The 19,638-nt window shown below is 56.0% G+C and overlaps 4 protein-coding genes across 20 annotated transcripts in view; 2 read left to right on the plus strand and 2 right to left on the minus strand.

Moving 5' to 3' along the window:
- Positions 1-15,692, minus strand: RHBDF1 (rhomboid 5 homolog 1). 9 transcript variants are annotated; one of them, XM_087878757.1, is made up of 20 exons: positions 14,818-15,433; positions 13,085-14,517; positions 7,655-7,796; positions 7,249-7,379; positions 6,489-6,593; positions 5,827-6,040; positions 5,321-5,527; positions 4,100-4,222; positions 3,841-4,004; positions 3,213-3,464; positions 3,021-3,132; positions 2,789-2,863; positions 2,510-2,671; positions 2,295-2,395; positions 2,129-2,192; positions 1,892-1,986; positions 1,630-1,705; positions 1,452-1,552; positions 1,209-1,362; positions 1-708 (listed from the first exon to the last, which is right to left on the minus strand). In XM_087878757.1, exons 3-20 carry the CDS (start codon positions 7,772-7,774, stop codon positions 289-291), a joined length of 2,676 nt encoding a protein of 891 aa, XP_087734883.1. In that variant the 5' UTR covers positions 7,775-7,796; positions 13,085-14,517; positions 14,818-15,433; the 3' UTR covers positions 1-288. The 9 variants fall into 9 exon arrangements, 8 of the variants coding, with proteins under 8 accessions (XP_087734883.1, XP_087734886.1, XP_087734884.1 ...); XM_087878760.1 differs by lacking the exon at positions 6,489-6,593 and having other exon boundaries at positions 14,818-15,692; XM_087878758.1 differs by lacking the exons at positions 13,085-14,517; positions 14,818-15,433 and adding an exon at positions 12,142-12,261.
- Positions 11,310-13,596, plus strand: LOC148112128 (uncharacterized). Its single transcript, XM_087878776.1, has one exon. It carries the CDS (start codon positions 11,443-11,445, stop codon positions 12,388-12,390), a length of 948 nt encoding a protein of 315 aa, XP_087734902.1. The 5' UTR covers positions 11,310-11,442; the 3' UTR covers positions 12,391-13,596.
- MPG (N-methylpurine DNA glycosylase) lies at positions 15,389-16,844 on the plus strand. The gene is made up of 3 exons (XM_034441378.3): positions 15,389-15,724; positions 15,941-16,145; positions 16,349-16,844. The coding sequence occupies exons 1-3, from the start codon at positions 15,389-15,391 to the stop codon at positions 16,741-16,743; spliced, it is 936 nt and encodes a 311-aa protein (XP_034297269.1). The 3' UTR covers positions 16,744-16,844.
- NPRL3 (NPR3 like, GATOR1 complex subunit) overlaps positions 16,788-19,638 on the minus strand; it is a 15,629-nt gene continuing 12,778 nt past the window's right edge. For all 9 annotated transcript variants that reach the window (XM_034441371.3, XM_034441373.3, XM_034441372.3 and 6 more), the window contains 5 exons: positions 19,409-19,515; positions 19,109-19,238; positions 18,783-18,999; positions 17,778-17,970; positions 16,788-17,538 (listed from right to left, as the gene is read on the minus strand). In XM_034441371.3, the coding sequence (XP_034297262.2) occupies positions 17,373-17,538; positions 17,778-17,970; positions 18,783-18,999; positions 19,109-19,238; positions 19,409-19,515 (813 nt within the window). In that variant the 3' untranslated portion in view covers positions 16,788-17,372. The remainder of the gene's footprint in view (positions 17,539-17,777; positions 17,971-18,782; positions 19,000-19,108; positions 19,239-19,408; positions 19,516-19,638) is intronic.

Genomic DNA, 19,638 nt, shown 5'->3' on the forward strand with positions numbered 1-19,638 from the left:
TTAGTGGAAATGTAGCTAAAACGCTACCTTCACTTTTAATCACCACCAGGGTAACAATTAACAAACCTCATGAAAAGGGTCGCTTTGAAACTAGCATAATAAAAACATGGCAGCAGAAAAGGTTCAGTAAAATTGAACAAGGCACCAACTTTCTGTGTGCTGAAAAAGTTCCAGTCGCCAAGATAAGGCAGCACAGGGAAAAGCAGGAATTTTAAGTTGGCTGGCAGTCTGGCAAGTAGCACCAGGCCAGCTTTGCCCAAGGCAGCCGGTGACTCCACCCCTCCCTGCTCAGTGGAGCTGCGCATCCAGGTCATACTTTTCACAGAACTTGTCAGTGAAGGGAAGGCAGGTGAGGACCTCGCACCACTGGCAGCGAATGGGGTAAAAGTAAAACAGCACCACCAGTCCGGAGAGGAGTCCCACGAAGACCGACTGGAAAACGATGATCTGACACCGCTTTCGGTACAGGTCAAATTTGCCAAAGCTGATGTAGGGGAGGAAGGCGAAGGACAGGAAGAGGCCACTGATAAAGCCACAGATGTGAGCAAAGTTGTCTATCCAAGGGAGGAGACCGAAGGCAAACAGGAAAAGCACAATCGCCAGTAGTTTGAAGAAGGCCCTCCAGGGCCGAGCCAGGATCTGCCAACTCTGGAAGAGCTCCACAAAGAGGCAGGCCAAGATGCCAAACTGGGAGCCTGCTGGGCCAACCTGGATAGGGGGTCACCATTAGACACCTGCCCTGCATGGAAGGCTGGTTGGACAGGGTAGGTCCTACTCAAAATCTAGGTCAAGGCCCTGGCTTGTACAGCCAGCCACTCCTATAAGCAACCCGGGGGGAAGTGCCTATAGGGGTGGGGGAAGGAGCATCTCAATTTCAGGTGAAAATTTGCAAGATTTGCCAAGATAAAACACCCTCCCCTCCCCCCACAAGGGAGGCAGGAAACGCCCAGGAGTATCAAGACTGGGTTCTGTCCCCAACCCTATCTGCTTTTATCCAGCCTCTGCTGGAGGATGGCAATGGCACTTAGACTTATATACTGCTTCACAGTGCTTTTACAGCCCTTTCTAAGTGGTTAACAGAGTCAGCATATTGCCCCCAACAATCTGGATGTTCTACAAGCGAGCTGACCGGTGGCCTGGTCCTCAAACTAAGACACGCTTTGCTTGGGAAGAAGGAGCCCCCTTCATGAGCTGCTAGTGAGACACACCTCGGCCCGGTAAGGGAGGAAGATAGCGCTGGCTAGGTTGCCTGTGATGCCGCTAAACAAGTAGATCAGGGAAATGCGGTGCCAACCAGCCAGCTTCTCCAAGTCACGCAAGATGGTCATCTGGAAGCATACGGACACAAGGCAGTGCAGGATCCTATCGGGCAGGAAAAAACAGCAGTGACCAAGTGGGACATGGACTCGGGTTCCAAGGAAAAGGCGTTTGTGGCCCTGGGCCAGGCTTACCCTGCATGAAGGAAGAGCGACAGCCACAGGCGGTAGACCTGATCTGGCACCTCAGGGTTGAGGAAGGGGAGGAGGCCACAGACATCATCCATGCAGTGCACCTGGCAAGACAGAGGAACAGCCAGGTCAGAGAACGCCGCCTGCCTGCTGGAGCCAGCCAGAAGGGGGATGGGGATACCTGGGAGCAGAGTGTGGCCTCTTCGTGAAAGTAACCATGCATGAAGGTGCAGTATTCCCGTGAAGTGATCTCACACCTGGGAGAAGAGAACCAGATGCTTGGAAGTTAAGCCAGGCTGAAGTGGGGAGGATGCCAGCTAAGGCACCAGGAAGTAAAACGGACTGATGAGAATGAGCTTAAAGGCTGGGGCAGCTGAGCCCCCAGTCCTAGAAGGGCTGGTCCAGGGCATCTCCCAGCAAAATGAGCTGGCCCCCCACCCTACCTTCCCTTGGTGCCGATACAGCAGGGCCGCCCAGTGATCACACAGTCCATGTGCAGGTGGTTGGTGTGGTTCCCAGCACTGTTGTTGGTGCAGATCTGGAAGAAGATGGGCAGGCGTTGCTCCTGGTCCTCAAGAGAAGGCCCTCCGAAGCCTTCTCCACCCCCCTCACTCCATGTGCAGGCAGACATGGGGCAACTGGACAGTCAATCACTGCTCCCTAATCCTCCAGAAACCTACAGGCCACTTGGTGATGTCATCAGGCCACTCATGAGGGTCCATGGATGCCGGCTGCTCACACACCCTATGGAGGGAGAAGTCCTGGGCAACTTTATGTGTCAGACGCAACACCAGCCCCTCTGCCCTTGCCAAGAGCTGGACCCCCACACGTGGACCCCCAACCTACCTGGGATCTTGGTGGCACACAGAGCCAAACTTTCTCTTGCCCCCAGCCAGCAAGGGGGTGCTGGGATGACTTGGCCACTTCACCCACACGGCCAAAGTGGACTGCAAAGCAGAGGGGCAAAAGTGGGCAGAAGCAGGGTCCCCAAGGGGCGCCCTTTCCCCCACGAAAACAGGGGACAGGCCAGTGGGAAGGAAGAGATCATGAGCTGAGCTTACGGAGCACTCCTCCTCGGCCGTCTGCACACAGCCTGATTTGTCGTTGCGCACACAGCAGGCAGAGTGTTTCTCCTTCTCCCGGTCAGCGCTGATGAAGCTGTGTACCTGCTGATCCTGTCGCATGCAAGGGGCAAACTTTGCTCCCAGATGGATGAGAGCTTCCTGAAAGGGCAGCAGAGTCTCAGCTAAAGCCCACAGAAAGACCGACTCCCAGACAAGGCTCTGGCCAGGACAAGGCTGAGCCATAGAGGGATGAAGCAGATGGGGGCCGGCACTCACCGAGCTGGGCCCTATCCAGAAATTCTCTTGCTGGACATATTTCACGTTCTCATATATTCCCCGGTTTTTCAAGACCTACCAGTAAAAAGGCCCATTGAGGAGAGGAGATGGGAAGAATGCCCACCTCCAGCCCTTCCAGTAGCAGAAGAGGAAGGGCTCCTCGGAAGTAGAGAAGGGGCAGGTCCATTATGGGAGAAAGGGGACCAGGGAGACGTCAGGTGCTGCCACTCACCGAATCCACTGTCTCGTGCTGCGAAAACCCCACAGGAGCAATCCCGTAGATGGACACAGCCAGGATGGTGATGAGTGAATGCACGAAGGTGACCCAGTAGGTGAAGAACGGCCTGTGCAGAGCAGAGGGTGATGGGGGCCATCAGGCCACAATCAGTTGCTCACCCTCCCAGGCACCCAAGCCTCCACCCACCGGTGGTCATCCATGTCCTCAATTTGCTGCTTCACAAAGCTATCGATGCGCTTGCGGTACGTCCGGTTGGTCAGCCGGCCCACTATGCCTAAACCGTAGGGACGCTTCTCTTTGGAAAAGAGTTTGCGGACAGGTATGGTGATGCGCTGGCCACGCCGCTGGAGGCCCAGGCTGACCACCTCCTGCCGCAGACGGACCTTCGGTTGCACGGAAGCCCCCTCTTTCTGTTTCCGCCAGCCACGCTCCAGGGGGCTGGAAGACAGGGAAGGCAAGAAAGAAAGAGCTGGAATCTTGGACCATGTCCCCATGCGGTGCACTTAATTGCGGCATGCACACCCCCTTTCATCCCCCTTTCATCTGGTGTCTGAGTGCATGGTTTCCAGGTCATGCCAGACCCTGAATCACGGATGGAATGGATGGTTGAGAGCCTGGAACATCCGCCTTGCCTTCTTTTAGGACCCCCCCCCCTTCCCAACTGCAGGTCACCTTTCCAAACGGCTGCAGCGTCTGGCATACATCATCAGAGGAATCTCTCCCCAGGGCAACTGCAAGGGGCCACCCGCTTTCCTTCCCCCAGAGGACTCAGGCTTGTGTTTGTTGGCCTCTGTGCATCCCCTGCAACACTCACAAGAGCAGGTGGCTTCTCTCTAGCTCACTCCGGTCCAGAGCCCCCCCTGTGAGGGCTGACTGAGCCTGCAGGGTCTTTGCCTCGGGGACCCTTAGGGCTGCTTCAGAGGGGGACTCAAAAACTTCATCGGGATATGTGGAGGGCTCTTCTGGCAGGACCCCTTCCTGGGCAAGGGAGGGAAGACCCAGCTGTGAGGAGCTGCTGGGGCCACCAGCAGTTCCACCCCTTCCCTTCCCCTCCCCTGCGGCTCAACTCCTACCCTAGCAAAGAAGGAGGTGTCCAGCTCATCTGGGAACTCCGTGAAGTCTTCCTCCAGGAAGCTGGCCGGAGTGAAGCTGCGCTGTCGTGTCCTACGCAGGGTACCATCTCTCATGGAACGGCCCTGGCAAAGAGAGATGTTCAAGAGGCGGGAAGCATGCCATCCCTAAGCAGCCACGAGTGGGCCAACCCACCATAATTCATCCAGGATATGCTGACCACTCTCCACCAGCACGGCAGAAGGGGCTAGGTTTGGACTTCAAAGCCCTGCAAGGCCTAAGGATCCTGGCAAACCTTTTTCAGCTCTCCTGCTCCACTGGACCAGGACCAAGAATAGGGGCCTGGCCTAGCCACAATGCTTCCAAAAAGTAATTAAAAAATCAAATACTTCAGCCAGCTGGATTGATTTCAGTGTGTTCCTCTTGCTTATTCTCAGAAGGAGGACTGTTGCCAGCCCTGGGTGGAAGAGACCAGCCACAACTGCTAATCAGACTGATTAGACCATGCATACAGAATGCGAGGAAGGCTGCAAGCACTGGCTACGTATTGTTGTGGTCCACCAGCAGCCTGCAGAGCTGGCAGTAGTCGGACAGTGAGGAGTCTGGGGAAGACCTGGACGAGGGCTCGGCATCGGAGGCAGGGATGGGACCAGGGCTATCTGGGAGTGATGTGCAGACTCCGGAGCCCCCAGAGGTGGACAGCAGAGAGGCAGAGGAACAGGAGGAGCCTGTTCCTAGTGCATGCATGCACAGAGTTGCCAGAAGGCAAGAGCAGCTAAAGCAAAAGGGACAACTCGGGAGTAAGGCCAGATGATTGGCCCCACCCATAAGGCTTAAAAGAGAAACAAAGGCACTTGGGCCTTTTTGCAGGAAAGCAACGTTGCTAACTCTGTTTCTCTTGTTTATTTCTAAACTTTATGGGGCTTTGCCAAGCAAGGCCTTTGGCAGGGTGTCAAAGAAGATAATGGTTGGTGATTATCCCGAAGGACTTCTTCTTAAGAACTTGTTTTCCAACTAATTAGGACTCAGCTGGGAATGAACATAATTTTCAGCTGTTACAATAAAATAGGTTTATTTGGGACTAATTGTGTCTTGTAATGACTCAGTAAGCCTAGGTCACAACAGGTATGTGCATAGGGGCAGGAGCCCCGAGGTGTGCTAGTGAGATGGCACATGCCCCTGGCAAGATGTCCTTTCCCTCTCCCTCCCTCCCAGCCCCTCACCTTCACTAGCGCTGCTGCTGCTCGGAAGCTCATCTTAGCCACTGACTCCCTTTTCCGCCGCCGAGGCCAACGACCGAAGCCGGAGCGTGAGCTAGTGAAAGAGCACAACGAGGCAGCTCCTGGTGTGTTTGGGGTGGGGGGCACATTGCAGCCATCGCAATCCTCCACCACTCGGAAGGCCCGTCCACGGGCCAGAGGGTCGATTATCTGACAGCAGAGAGAAGGAAACAGCCCTGAGGCCAGCAGCCACAATAGCTCCTCCACCAACTGGGCTTCAGCAGGTCCCAGGAGGAGCTTTGGGGGGGACGATCAGGTGAAGAAGGGGGGGGGCAGGTGTCTTATTCCAGAACTGCTTCCCATAGAGTGTCTGCCATTTCCTTTAGCCCTGTCACCACCCTTGTGGGAAGGTGCTCTTCCTTCCTCCTCCACAATTGTGATGACAAGAAAGTCAGCCCAGAGGCTGCTTGCTCCATCCCACCAAAGTCATGTGACCCCAGGCTACCTACTCTCTGCATGCCAGGTGGGCAAGGGGGCAGATAGAGTGGTGGTGGGGTCTCCGTGCTAGCCAGAGAGATGTTGTCCTGGCTCGGAAGGTCCATTTCGCGGAGGGCCTGAGGTTTCAGCTTTCCGTAGCGCAGGCTGCAGTGGCGCAGGCTCTTCCGTTGCCACTTCTGGGTAGCATCACTCTCCTTACTGACCCCAAACCAGTCTGCTGTGCCCCTGATGAGAAAGTGGAGGGTCAGGAGGAGACCTTGCTGAAGCCACAATATTACTCCCCTTCCAGCCACTGACATTACTAAATCCCTCATCCCCCAAGACTCTGGGCCCAGAGCCAGTGGTCAAGATGAGGGGTGGGAAGTAGGGGGTGTTGCCAGTGGGAGTGAGCTACAAGAGCTTCAGGAGTTGTTAGTAGCACCTACAGGACAGTGTCACAAGAGACCCTTCATTGGCTGGCAGAATTCTTGGCCCTGTGGTGGGTGCAGCCACTCGTGGGCCAGGTCCAGGATCACAGCACAGGAGGGGCCCAACTGGACTCAGAGGCAGGAGGGAACAGCCGATTTCCAGAGAGTGGTTTGTGTGTGTGTGTGTCACAGGCTGCTTGCTGGCAACTGGAGCAGCTCTGCTGCCAGGACCCACATGCAGCTCAAACGCATGCAGTCACTGGTACCTGAACAGTGTTCTGGGCAGTGACTGGCGCTTTCTCAGGTACCTCCTGCCCACCTGGTGCCCCCGAATGGGCAGGGTCTGGGTCCTCTCAAAGTGCACCTGTCTGCTGCAAAGGAGAGAGTCCTGAATGGGGGGAAGGAAGGGGGCTCCGGTGCCTCTTGGCTGGGCTAGAACAACTGGCTCTTCCAGTGGTGACAGCTTGGCAAGATGTGGGGTGGAGAGAATCCCTGGCACACAAGGAGGGGCAGGAACCCATGTCCCAACTTGGCTGGGTTCTATCACATCAACACCCAGCTCAGGTCACTCACAGACCTAGGGGCTACTGGAAGGCTGGGGGCATTGGAGCTGCCTGGTGGGCGAGGTGCCTCTTCCCAGCCTTTTGTCCTCTGGATCGCACGCTCCCTTGCTGCTCAGGCATGCTGTCTCTGGATGCCTGCTTCCTTTGCTTTCCTGGGCTTGGACAGAGGCACCAAGAAGCAAAGATGCCATGTCCTTTTTGCAAGAGCCGGAAGACTGTGCAGCCCTTCTTGGTCGTGCCCCTCCGGCTCCTGTCCCCCTTCAGCTGAACTTCTCAGTTGAAGAGCTGCGGAGCCTCCTTCCCTCTCGAGGGCTCGTTTATTGCCAGGAAATGCATTGGCAGAGAAAAGCTGCCAGCCAGTAGGGCAGGGAGGACGTGTGACAATCCAGTTGCCAACCGTGCCTTGGCAGGGACCCAGTCCAAATGTCCAGCACTGCGCCAAGGCACGGGCTCTAGGGCTTACCTCCAGATGGTCTGGGTGATGGACGTCTGTTGCTGCAGGACAGGCCGCCGTGCCTCGCTGTAGGCAGCAGGAAAGAGGCTGTTCTCGGCAGGCATGCTGATGCTTCGGAGGAAGGCCTGGCGCTTCAAGGGCTGCAAAGGAACGGTGCCCGGGCATCAGAGCACTGGCAGCCAAATGCAGAGGGCCACCCCTGAGGCCAGAGAGGCCCCCCCATCCCTCCCGTCTGGAGGCTCCAGGATGGGGCACTCCTCAGCCGATTTCTGTGCAGGCCCCCCAAGGAATTCCCCCATCCTACCAAAGACCCGCCCAGCCTTTGGGGAAGAAAGAGCAGCTGGCAGGTCAGGCATGGTGGAAAGGCAGAGCAGAGCCCACTGCTGGATGACTGGCCGGCCGGCTGGCTGGGTACCTGAAGCGAGGCTGGTTCCTCTGCTGCAGCCAAGAAAGGGGCAGCCGGAATGTCCAGTTTCAGCCAAGGAGGCTTCTTCCTCTGCAAGCTGCTAGAGCTGTCCTGGCGGATCTCGGTCATCTTCCCTCTTCAGAAGCCCAGCCTAGAGGGGACAGAATTTATGGGCAAACAAACCACACACCGAGGCAAGCCTGCTTGTGGCCACAAGCACCGACTCTCTTCCCCCTTCACTGGAAGGCCTGGCCTGGGACCCATCCTGTTACCCTCCAGCCACTTGGCTTCCTAAGATCCAGGGTCCACTGAGCTCTGGGAAACAAGCAGTGGTGAAATCTAAAATGTGTTACTACCAGTTCTGTGGGCGTGGCTTGGTGGTGGTGGTGGGGTAATGTGACTGGGTGGGTGTGGCCAATTTTCTTTTTTTTACTTTTAAAAGCATTTTTTCTATCACCTCTTCGGTGAAGAAGTTGTAAAAAAATGCTTTCAAAAGGCTCTGACGATCCCAGCTGAGCCGCACGATCATCAGAGGCTTTTTTTTTTACTTTTAAAAGCATTTTTCGGCCGAAGAGGTTGTAGAAAAAATGCTTTTAAAAGTTAAAAAAAAGCCTCTGATGATTGTGTGGCTCAGCTGGGAATGGGGGGGGGGGCAGGGATTTTTGCTACCGGTTCTCTGAACCACCCGCCTCCATCACTATTGGATCGGGCGATCCGGTCCAAATCCGAAGCATTTAACCCCTAGAAACAAGACTACATTTAAGCAGCTGAGGCTATACTTGGCTTGAAGCTAAACTAGCTTTGCATATCTAGCAAAATGATCCAACACCAGCGCAGACCTGACCCTGACAGACAGCCCTTCCAAGCCCCTGGCAAACCCCTCGCGGCCAGAAGGCTTCCCAAGGTCTGTGTGGGGTCCTTTGGGCTGACGGGTCAGCTTCATCAGACAGATTAGGCAGGAAACACAAGCTACTAAGATCATTCCACTTTGTTTTGCAAGCCTGAAAATGCTATTCTCCCGCCATCTCCTTCGCAGCCTGGGAAACTAGGCAGGGTCCCTCCTGAGCCTCTTGCCCTGCCCACTTTCCAGCTGTGTGCTCTGCTACCTCTTCTCAGACCATTCCCTGGGCAGCATCTCTTCACTCCCGTCTCCCACAAAGACATTTTGGGACATACCACTATAAAGGGGCAAGGTTGAAGAGGCCTGCCTGGATAGAGGAATCCCTAAGCAAGAGGGTCATGCTGCCCACAGCCACACTAACATCAACACAGCTGCCTTTGGCAGTTTCCATCCTCTTCTGGGTCACATGAAAATGAGGAAGCAATTAAAGCAGACCATCTGTTCTAGGGAATGAAAGGAGGATGACTCCCTTCCCAGAGGGATCCTGTCCTAATGGGGCCCTTCCAGCAAGCAGGGCAGGGTTGGGCCAGGAGAGTTTTCTGGTGCACATAACCAGCCAGCTACCTTCCACTGGTAACTCCACAGTCCCTCCATGTCCAGACCCCTGGCTCAGGGATGGCTGGGTGTTCTCACCCCAGTGCCTCCAAACATTAGGCAGACCTCTCTTCCCTGCTTTGCCTACCTCCCCCCCCTGCCTCCCTTTGCCACCCACTACTCCAATAAGTCTACATCTGCCGGGAGGGCCTCCCTGTCTCAGACCCTGAGCCACTCCTGGCTGGAGCCTCCCTCAGCCCCCTCCTTTCCAGCTCCAGCAGAAAAAAGCCATGACTGAAATCCACAAAACCAGGCTCCGTTTTGGTTTGCTTCAGATGATCTTAGGTTACCTCTCCCATGTTCCACACACCCACTGATGGGAGGTGGTCTCCTTCCCCTCTTAGAGCTACCTAGCCTGCCTTCCTGCCTTATATGATGATCCATCACCCCAGATGATGGAAAAGTTGAGAAGGCTTCTTCTTCCTGACTGTCCTTCTCTGCTGGGAGTGGGTGGGAACCATTGGCCTAAGACTGGTCTCTGCAAATATGCACCAAGCAAGGAGGGAACCCAACCCAGTAGGAAGCAAAGACAGCCATCAGATGGGTCTGAATTTGCACTCGAGTCCCTCTCTCATGACACTCTGATGGGCTGGGGGTTCACAGTGGGGCTCTGGGCTGGGAGGTGCCGCCCTCTTCCTTCCAGGGCAGGAGCAGCCACCCCAGGATGAGACAGTCCTCAGAACTGGGAAGTTCCCACTTTGGCCAGAACCAGAAAATCCAGTTGAGGCTTCAGATTCTTCCCACAGCTTCCTGGCTTTCAGATTTTCTCAGAGGAGCCTGGTTGCATCCGAGCCATAGCAGCACATTTGTTACAGCTCTGTGGGAAAGGTGCCAAAAAACGCTGCCCTCCTTTTCTCCTTGCAGCCAGCTAGCTTCCCTTCTACAAAAACAGAAGGGTGGAGACCTTGTCATCCATGCAGGCCCCTCCCCCAGGCAAGGCCCATTCACACACACAATCTGGACCTGCAGTTTTCCCTTTATTTAGAAATGCACACTTCTAAAGTACTGCACGGGGAAAATCTCTACTCCTCTCTGCTGGGGGACAAAAACAGGAAAAAGGGCAGAATTCCAGTTGTTGACCCAGCCATCTCACTAGAGGCCTTTTGGCTGAATCCTCCTCCATGGCGCCAGAAGGCCCTGTAGACCCAGTCCTTCACCCACCCATCACCCATCCCCACTCAAGGCAGGAATCCAAAGCAAGCTGAGTCCTCCCCACCCGGACACCCCGTCTTGTCCTCATGTTCAAGCAAAATCTGCCGCCTTTTCACTCCCCTCCATTCCTTGGGGCTCTAGCAGGCCTGACCTTCGCCTCTGCAACGTCCAGGAAAGCACTGTGCTCACCCCTCCTTTCTCTTTCTGCAGATTCCCTTCTCCTCCTACTCTCTTCAGGGGACTTGGTTTCTAGCCTCATGGCTGCCTTCCTACCTGCTCAAAACTTACATGGTGGGAGGCCAACTAAAGTAAGAAATCTTCCTAAGATTGGGAAATTATGCCTCCCTCTGCTTCTTTCTCCTATGGCCTGTGGCCAGGCGCAGCCTCAGCATCCTTCCACCACTGCCATTGCCAAGCCAGGCATTGCCCACCCGCCCCTAGGCTGCCACGATGCCCAGTCAGTCTCTGGAGGACAAGGCACCAGCAGGCAGAGTCTGCCCCAACTTCTTTGCTCCAGTGGGAACTCTCCCCACCCCCAGCTTGCCTGTCATAGCAGTGCCACTCTCCCTTTTAGGCTCAGCCTTGGGAACTGCAGCTTATGCTTAGAAAAGGAAGGGAAGAAAGCTTTCAAGGAAAAGGATCAGCTCAGCCACATCAGAGCAAAGCTTCCCTTTCGTGGTCCCAGCCCCAACCGGATGCCACAATAGGAAATCCAAGAGACGGGAGGGGGGGCTGTGCTGCTGTGGGCAGCTGAACTAAGAGGAAAAGGCGCAATTCTTCATGTGGTCCAGCCCAGCTGGGCGTGATTGCTTTCCTATGGATTTTTCTGAAAGAATTCAATTCTGTTGGCTGTTCCCTGGAGCAGAATGTTCTTCCGTCTCTGCCAGGTTGTGGGGTTCCCATGACCAGTACCGGCAGCTCTGTGCTGTTTTCCTACGTTTGCCTTGCGGGAGAAGCCCCACTTTGGTTTCAAGCCCAATCAGGCAGATCCCCTCTGCCACCTTGACGCCAGCCGGTTCCATGAGTAGGAAACTCATGGGAAGCCCAGGGCTGAGGCAGGGACGGATGGAAGCGCTGGGCGCCCACGGCCGCCGCCGAGGAAAGCGCTGGCTGTGCAGGTGCTGGGAAAGCCCCACCCCAAGACCGATAAATGAGGGTTCAGCATCGGGGCGGGAGGAGGCCGCAGCTGGGGCATCGCTGCACTTTCCAGCCTAGCCGGAACGGCTCCCAATCGGCCCGTGGAACCAGCCAGCAGGAGGGCGGTGCGCTCGTGGCTTCTGTCCGCCGGCAGGGCCGGGCCCTTAAGTGCCGGCTCCGGGAGAAACGGGCCGGAGATTCCCCGGTAGACGCGTCCCGGCCGCCACCGCGCCGGCGTATGGGCTCCCTGACATGGGCGGCCAGGCTTCCTCCCACCGGCGGAGCGCACGCCGTCAACCGCCGCGTCCTTGGAGCCCGTCCGGAGCGGGAGGCCCGCCGCAAAAAGGGCAAGGCGGCCGCGGGGGCCGGCGCTGCCCTCCCGCCCCGCCCGAACTCACCGTGCCGCCGTTGCTGCCCGCCGCTCCAGCCGGGGCCGTCCAGGGAGCGCTGGGCGGGCGGCCATTCAGCGAGGTGGGCCGGCCTCGGCGCAGCCGGCCTGCAGACCGAAGGGCGGCCCGGCGCGGAAGGCGGGTCGGGACGGGACGGGCGTGACTCAGGCCTCAGGAATGCGCCGGGCGGAGAAGCGGCTCCCTCCGCCCGCCAGCCTCGCCTCCGACCGGCGCCATCGCGGGAAGAAAAGTGCCGCGCTGGAGTTTGGCCAGGCGGGCGGCGGGAAAGGCCGGAGCTACCGGGTGGCGAGCTTTTCCCTCACCTTCCGTGCCTCGGACGCGGCCCTGGATCGCTGTCTGCTACCCTTCCGGCCTGGGCCAAAGCCGGAGGCCGCGACCTGCTTTCCGGGGCCCTTCTCGCCCGGGCGGCTAGACAGCTGCTGTCGGGGGGGGGTATAGGAGCCGCGCCTGCTGATCATTTGGGCCGGAGAAGGAAGCGGGGAAAGCCCCCTCCCCCGGCCCTCTTCACATTCAGGCAGCAGCCCCTGGGGTCCTTTGCTGGGGGATGCTGACAGAAAGCCGTGAATCCCCCTTTGTAACCAGCGCTGGCACTGCAGAGAAGGCCTAGCCGCCCAACAATGTCCCCATTGTAGGCATGCTGTCCCTTAAGGGTATTTGTGTGTGTGTGTGTCAATTTGTCCCCAAGGGGTGCAGCTTCAGCCTTTCTACCCCTGCTCCTCCCATCCCAAATGCTGAGCGCTTGGCTTTGGGGACACTTCATGGCCTTGGAGAGGAAGAAGGCTGCCAGGTCTCCAGCCCAGGGCTAGCTGAGCACCCAAGGATCCCGTAGCACCCTGCTTCCAACGGCTTGTCAAGAGGAGCAGAAAGCCAGGGCTTTTTTTGTAAAGCGGCAGTGGGGTCCAAAGCGAAAGGGAGGGAACTGGGGTGAAAGGACTCACACCTGCAGGCCTCCCCACCCTTCCCTTTGGGGAAAGCCGCAAGATGCAATGTTCTAAGAGGGCCAAAGAAACTATGAGCCACCAGGTAAGAAAAGGAAATTTGGCTTAATGTAGTTGATATCAACACCATTCCCTACACTGCCCAATACTTTTCTCAGGAAAGCCTGAATAATTTATTGAGAAATGGCCAATTTAGGGCACTCGAGTTTCCTGCAGTTTGGCATCCTGCAAAGTCTGGAATTGAAAAACCAAGTGAAACCCCTGCTTTCCTCTGGCTGGATTAGCCACGCCACCCAAGATGCCTCACCTTTCACTGGACTCCCAACAGCATCTGGCCTCTTTGGTCACTGCTCCTTGGAAGGCAGGCCTGAACCTTCAACCTCCAAGGAGCTATAAACTCGAGTGCAGCCTCTCCCCTGGCACCACAGCTTGGCTCTTCCCGAGTGTGATGGGATGCAAACGAGAGTCCTGTAACTTCTGCATGAGATTTCCCGCAGGTGAAAAGAACTGTCCAGGTTTCCTTCTGCAAGACAAGTAGGTACAGTAATCTGAGCCACACAAATTTGATCTGCAGGCGCAGCCTTTGAGCACCACCACTGCCTTGATATAAAATGTGTGCTTTTTCCCTTTGATCCTCTGCTGGTCCCTTTCATCTGCCTCAGTCTCCCGCTTGCACCAGCTAACAGGTAGCAATTGCAGTCAGGCCACGTCTGGTGTTTTCATTTTAAAGGTTTCTGACAGTCCATCCTGTCTTTTGCATGGTTTGCCACCACTTCCGATTATTGGTTGATATTTGATAAATTCATTTTGCAACTCCAACTCTAGCCTGGCTGTAAATTGTAAATGCCTGAATATCTCCCAACAGTTCCAGAATGCTTCCAGAGACAAAGGAAACAATGGGTGATTAACCAAACTATCCCAGGTAAAACATCAGTCTCCTTCCTCCCCCCCCCTTTGAGAATAGCAGGGCTGATGGGACCAGTGCCTGCTGGGAATTCCTTGGTAGCCAGCAAGGCTAGCCATGAGGTGGCATCCTGTACTATTTCCTGCAGCAGGAGACATTGAATCTGGCAGATTCCCTGGCAGAAGCCAGAGGGTCATTTTTAGACATCGATAACACCAAGCAGTTTCTTGCACCAATGGCAGAGGTTGAACCTCATGGAGCAGGTCTGACCCACACTGCAACAGGGGATGGGCCCCTCTGTGCAGCAAGCCCAGTCCGTCAGGCTTTTGGGCTACAGCTTCCTCTGCAGCTGTTGCTGGCTAAGAGCAAACATCCTTAATACTGAGCGGGCGCAGTTCTTGGGTCTGCAAAGGGAAACATTCCTGCAAGTGTTATGTTGAATGCTGTGATACAATTCATCTGATGCATAAATCACAACCACTGTGCCGCCTTCTGGATGAAGAAAATCAAAGGCATCAAGCTGAGGTTCTTTGTCCAAGGATGATAAAGTGCAGGGATGGAGGGCAGTTCTTGGAACATGGAGTAACTTAGGAAGAGGGTAGGAAGAGTTCCCCACCCCCAGATGTTCAAATATGGCTAGGATCTAATGGGAGTTATATTTAGCCCCCTTCCATGTCTTCCAACTTAACTGTCAGCCTAGGCAACAGCTGCTACTTTTCAGGGCTTTGAAAGCAGGCCGGCAGGCAGGCTGGCTCTAGGACTGCTACGTTTCCAAGTTTGTGTCAGCTATTTCTGATACATTGAGTGGTTGGGTTCCCTTCTTTCTTTACAGCATCCTGGAAGGAGAAAAAAAAAACAGGTTTTGTACCTGGCTGTGCCTTCCAGCCATCCAATTTTCACAACTGACCTTTGTAAATGAACAGTTGTGGGGGGGGGGGAGGAGAAGGGGGTCAGAAGAACTACCTGGTGCAGCTGGCTGGGGAGATAGCCATGGATGGCATGCCCGCTCCTAGCAAGGCTGTCCTAGGTTCAAACCCAGAGTGACCGCTGCACTGCCATGGAAAGGGAGGGGGTACTTGCTCACCACTTGATTAAGTGGGGTGGGCTTGTGCTGGCAGCTGCTGGGTGGATTTTACCTTGGCTGGGGGTTATTTGAAGTTGGCAGACAAAGCTGTGGTTCTGGGTGGGAAGTAGGACAATTCCACACTCCGGACAAACGTCACACTTGTGCCCAGAGAGCATCCTCATCCATCTGCTTGCCAAAGACATCTGTCCAGCCTGAACCTTCCTCACTGCGGTGTCCATTTTCTGAGCTACAGAGCACACTTAACTAGGGCCCGGCAGCTGCCGCTGGATTCACGGGGCAGATGAGGCTGAGGTGGGTTGTGGAAGTGTTGGTTCAGAAGACGGGGTGACTCTGCGGCTTTTTAGCCAACTGCCAGGATGGCTGTTTCTGATGGAAGTGGGCGGCTCTCAGCCCTTTACGGAAGGCTCTTGTCGGGTGAAGGGCCTTCGTAACCAGGAGGCCAAGAAACGCCACGAACGCTGCGCGGCTTCTTCCTTGTACAGAAAGCCTGGCGAGGAGAGTTTTAGGCGGCACCCCACCCTCCCCTCCCTCCTCGGACTTCCGTCCGCTCCTTCTAAAAAGTCTCCGGACTCATCCAAGGAAGTGGCTGGACGGGGCGTCCCTGGCTCCTGCACGCCCGGATGAGCCCGTCCGGCGTTCCCCGGCTTCAGCCGGCTGCCTCACACAACGCTCAGCCAGGGCCCGGCTCGAGTCTCAGTTTCCCTAGGAAGAACGCAAAGCCTCCGCATGGGGGCGCGGAGGAACTCCCGGGGCCTTTCCGGCGCTCCGCCTCGCCGCTGAGCTCGGCTTCCCGCTTCTATAGGCCAGACGCCGCTCAGCCAGCAGCCATGCTCGACGCGCCGAGGCCGCTTCATACCGAGGCGGCGCGGAAACCCGGCAGCGGCTCGCCAGCCCGCCTGGGCGCCGCCTACTTCGACCAGCCCTGCATCCCCCTGGCCAAAGCCCTGCTCGGACAGGTGAGCTCGTCGGCCGGGGGTGGAGGGACGACAGGCAGTTGCAAGGGCGCCCCTAGCCGGCCCGGTCAGCACGGGCCGCTCCTCTCCAGGAAGCGAGCCGCCCCAGTCGCTCTCCCGCCGGGCCAAAGGGCGTCGTGCGGGCCCTGGCAGTCAGGGCGACACACGGGGACCGGGAAGCACGCTGACGTCCGGCAGTCTCGACCGGCCTCCTTTCAGATTCTGGTTCGGAAACTGCCCGACGGACGCGAGCTGCGGGGACGGATCGTTGAAACAGAAGCCTATTTGGGAGGGGAGGACACCGCTTCGCACTCCAGGGGCGGTCGACGGACCCTAAGGAACGCAGCCATGTTCATGCGACCCGGCACGCTGTACGTGTACCAGATCTACGGGATCTACTACTGCATGAACGTCTCCAGCCAAGGTAAGCAGGCAGAAGCATGTTTCGGCCAGAACCCCAAGCCCTTCCCTCTGACTCCAGCCCCCCCCCTTTCGGTCATGGGGATGGCCAGCTCCCCTGACGGCTTCTCATTCCAGGGGGGAGGAAATTTTCTGCTCTGTGAATCAGCCCCTCACCCCTGCCCCGTTCAGACTGCATTAGCGCTGTTTTGCCCACCTTCTGCATAGGGGAAGGGGCTGCAGTCCTCCTGCGTTCCCTGGAGCCCCTGCAGGGGCTGGAGGCCATGCGAGAGCTGCGCCTGGTCCGGCAGCGGAAAGCTCCTGCACGCCCTCTCAAGGACTGGCATCTGTGCAATGGGCCCTCCAAACTCTGCCAGGCCCTGGCCATCGATCGGAGCTTTGACCAGCAGGACATGAGCTGCAACTCTTCCATGTGGCTGGAGCCTGGCCTGGAAGCTTCCAGAGACCAAGTCCCCATCTGTGCCCCCCGAATTGGCATCAGTGGGGAGTGGGCCCAGAAGCCTTTGCGCTTCTACCTCCAGGGCAACAAGTGTGTGAGCGTCATTGACAAAAATGCTGAGGGGAAACTGCCATGTGACGCCATCACAGAGAAATGTGTTTAACTTGCAATATGAGGCAGGCACGGATACTGATGCCAACGAAGGACTAGAAGTGCCATTTCAGATTTATTTATGTAAATAAACATGTTTTGCTCTCTTCCAAAGGAGCCAAATGCACAATGTAATCAGCAAGAAAGGAAATGCACGGCCCCATGCCCACTTTGCTAGAATAACCCCCTCCTCGCCCCAGGACAACCCCAGGACAATTGAGACGGCAGTGCCAGAATGATAGCAGGCACACCCATCAATGTTTCAGAGTATTCGTAGGGGGCAGGGTAAGTGGGCTATGAACCCACTGCTTAATGTGAGAATTCAGCCTGTGGCAGGAGAGAAGTCATTGGGCTCATCTCTGGGTCTCCATACTCTTCCTGTTTAAAAATTGAACAGCTTCTTTTCCACCTCCACAATTTGGGGCAGGAACCCACACTCTGCTGAGTCCCATCTCTGCAAGCCCTCCTTCCCTCCAAAGAAGGCTGCAGTCCCCAAGGTGACAAGAGTGCAAAACTGCCAGACTGCGACACCTGGAAGGGCACTCCTGTAATGTCCAGCAGGAGGTGCTTTCTAGGATCCGGGAGCAGGATCTGGCTTCGACCGACCGGGCTCCATCCTGGCCCCAAGCAAGCCTCCTCTCCTCACTTATGGAGGGATTGAAAGACAGAGATGACGGGATCCTCGTGGTTCGTCACCACCAGCACGCTGCGGAACTTGTCAAAGAGCATGAGCAGATGGGAGCGGCGCATGTTTTCGTTGTACATGATCTCCTCCAAGTGATGCCGTCCACGGAAATAGTGCAGCAGTCTGCAAAATGGGAGGGGGGAAAGAGGTGTGTTTCTGCCCTGCAGCCACAGCAAATGGCTAGCCACTTATGAGCCCAAAGCCTGAGATGCCTGCTCCCCAAGTGCCCACCCAGGAGGGGCGAGCTTGGCTCCAAACATCAAGCTTTCCCCCAGGGCTTCATGAAGACTGTACAAAGTCTAGGCTGATGGCCCCACTTTGGATAGCAGCCCAAAAGAGCAGGCCTTTTGCTCCGCAGCTACCTGGCAAACATGCGCAGATCATCTGGATTGTGAGCTGCAGGGACACTGAGAATGGCTTCCCGCTCATGCTCTGAGAGGCTGGTCAGGAGGTTCTCGGTCATGCGTTTGTTCACGGGAGACTCCCCCCCAGGCAACAGCTCTGCACTGGAGTTGTCCATGCTGGGACTTGTCAGGGTCATGTCATCACTGCTAGCTGTAAATAAACAAGCGTGTAAGCCCCCCCCCTTGCCCTGAAAAGCGGATCCTTTGCATAAAGGAAGGCCCCGTGGGGGAAGAGGAGGTGAGGCCCCCATGATGACGGTTGCCACCTTTTCCTTTCCTGCTGGGAAGACAGATACAACAGCGGGACTGAAGGGCAAGACAGCTTTCAAAAGACTGTTGGTAAAGTCCTACACTAGCAATAGCACTTAGATTTATATACCCCTTCATAGAGCTTTACAGCCCAATCTAAGCGGTTTACAGAGTCAGCCTACTGCCTCCAACAATCTGAGTCCTGATTTTACCAGGAAGGATGGAAGGCTGAGTCAACCTTCAACCAGTCAGGATCAAACTCCTGGCAGTGAGGAAAGTCAACCTGCATTCTAATCACTGCGCCACCATGGCTCTTCAGAGCTGGAAAAAACTATTCCTGTCTGTCTGTCTGTCTCTCTCTCTCTCTCTCACACACACACACACACACACACAATTCTATCATACTGCCCTTTAGAAATAAGCAGGAAAGAACAGATATGAACCCAACTTGGCTATTTGTGAAACAACTCCATTAGGCATGAAATAGGGCTGAGTGTCTTTGGGCCACTCCCTCTCTCTCAGCTCAACTTCCACCGGGTAGTGGGGAAAATAGGAGGAAGGAGTATCACCTATGTTTACCACCTTGGTCTCTCTCTTTCATCCATCTATCTAATCTATCTTCCTCTTCCTCTCTGTATAGGACTTGAAACCCAGAAGTCAACCACTGTTCCCCTGGCTGGGCTGAGCTCTGGGGAAAAGAGGGCTGCCACTTACTGGGAGAACCAAAACTGAGTGCGCTAGGAGTGCTGAGGCTTCGGCCCCCAACTCGGGCAGGAAAGGGCAGCTCTTCTACTCTGGTGCGAAAACCCTCCTCCTCCTCCTCCTCTTCCTCCTCCTCCTCCTTTGGGGGAACCATTAGGCAGGCATAGCTGTGCAGCTGAATGAGAAGCCGATGCTGGAGCATCCAGGCCACCATCCGAATGAGATGTGTCTGGAAGAAAAGCAGAGCCCATCAGAGCGGCCTAAGATCTTGGGCGTTAAAGCATCTCAACCACCCTGAGGGTTGAGAAGTTCGGGAGGGAGGATGAGCTGGAACTTGCCTCCTGAATCGCTGGAGCAAGAGGGTCCTTCAGCTCAGACAGAGAAACTGGCCAGGAGAACTTGGACAGAACTGCAGGCAGGTCATGGCCTGGAAACTGAGAGGAGAACTCCTCTGCCAGAGGGGAATAACTGCAGAAGGGAAGGGAAAGGAAGGGAGTGAGCAGGCTGTCCTTCTCCGCTGTTCCTATCTGGCCTCTCGGTGCCCTGAGTCAACCTCATCAGCACCTGTGAAGCCTAAGAGACAGAAGCTGACACACAAAGCCATCCCTGCAGCAGAAAGAACAAGCTGAGCAACTCACAGGCAGACACTGGCGTTGGGAGACAGCATGTAGACGTTGTTCTCACACAGGGGATAGACCATGAGGGCCTTGCCCCAGTAGACCAGATGTGCAGCCAGCTGAAACACCTGCCACAAAAGAGAAAGCACCCATTGGGGCAATTCAGCAGCACCTCCAGGTAGGCCAGGCTGGGCTAAACCAACGTGGCACCGAGCTCCCTCCCCAAGGAGAATAGCAATAGCACTTAGACT

Source organism: Pantherophis guttatus, chromosome 14, assembly GCF_059756535.1.
Source record: "Pantherophis guttatus breed Tessera chromosome 14, ASM5975653v1, whole genome shotgun sequence".
Taxonomy (NCBI): Eukaryota; Metazoa; Chordata; class Lepidosauria; order Squamata; family Colubridae; genus Pantherophis; species Pantherophis guttatus.

Bases quoted from the DNA above. Each gene is read 5' to 3' on its own strand.
- RHBDF1 (XM_034441361.3), bottom strand. From the start codon at position 7,774: ATGACCGAGATCCGCCAGGACAGCTCTAGCAGCTTGCAGAGGAAGAAG. The intron at 2,672-2,788 runs GTGAGTGCCGGC...CTGCCCTTTCAG, and splicing joins TCTGGATAGGGCCCAGCTCG to GAAGCTCTCATCCATCTGGG. The intron at 709-1,208 runs GTGTGTCTCACT...CCCCCTATCCAG, and splicing joins TCCTCCCTTACCGGGCCGAG to GTTGGCCCAGCAGGCTCCCA.
- LOC148112128 (XM_087878776.1), top strand. From the start codon at position 11,443: ATGAGGGTTCAGCATCGGGGCGGGAGGAGGCCGCAGCTGGGGCATCGC.
- MPG (XM_034441378.3), top strand. From the start codon at position 15,389: ATGAGCCCGTCCGGCGTTCCCCGGCTTCAGCCGGCTGCCTCACACAAC. The intron at 15,725-15,940 runs GTGAGCTCGTCG...GCCTCCTTTCAG, and splicing joins CCAAAGCCCTGCTCGGACAG to ATTCTGGTTCGGAAACTGCC. The intron at 16,146-16,348 runs GTAAGCAGGCAG...CCTTCTGCATAG, and splicing joins CATGAACGTCTCCAGCCAAG to GGGAAGGGGCTGCAGTCCTC.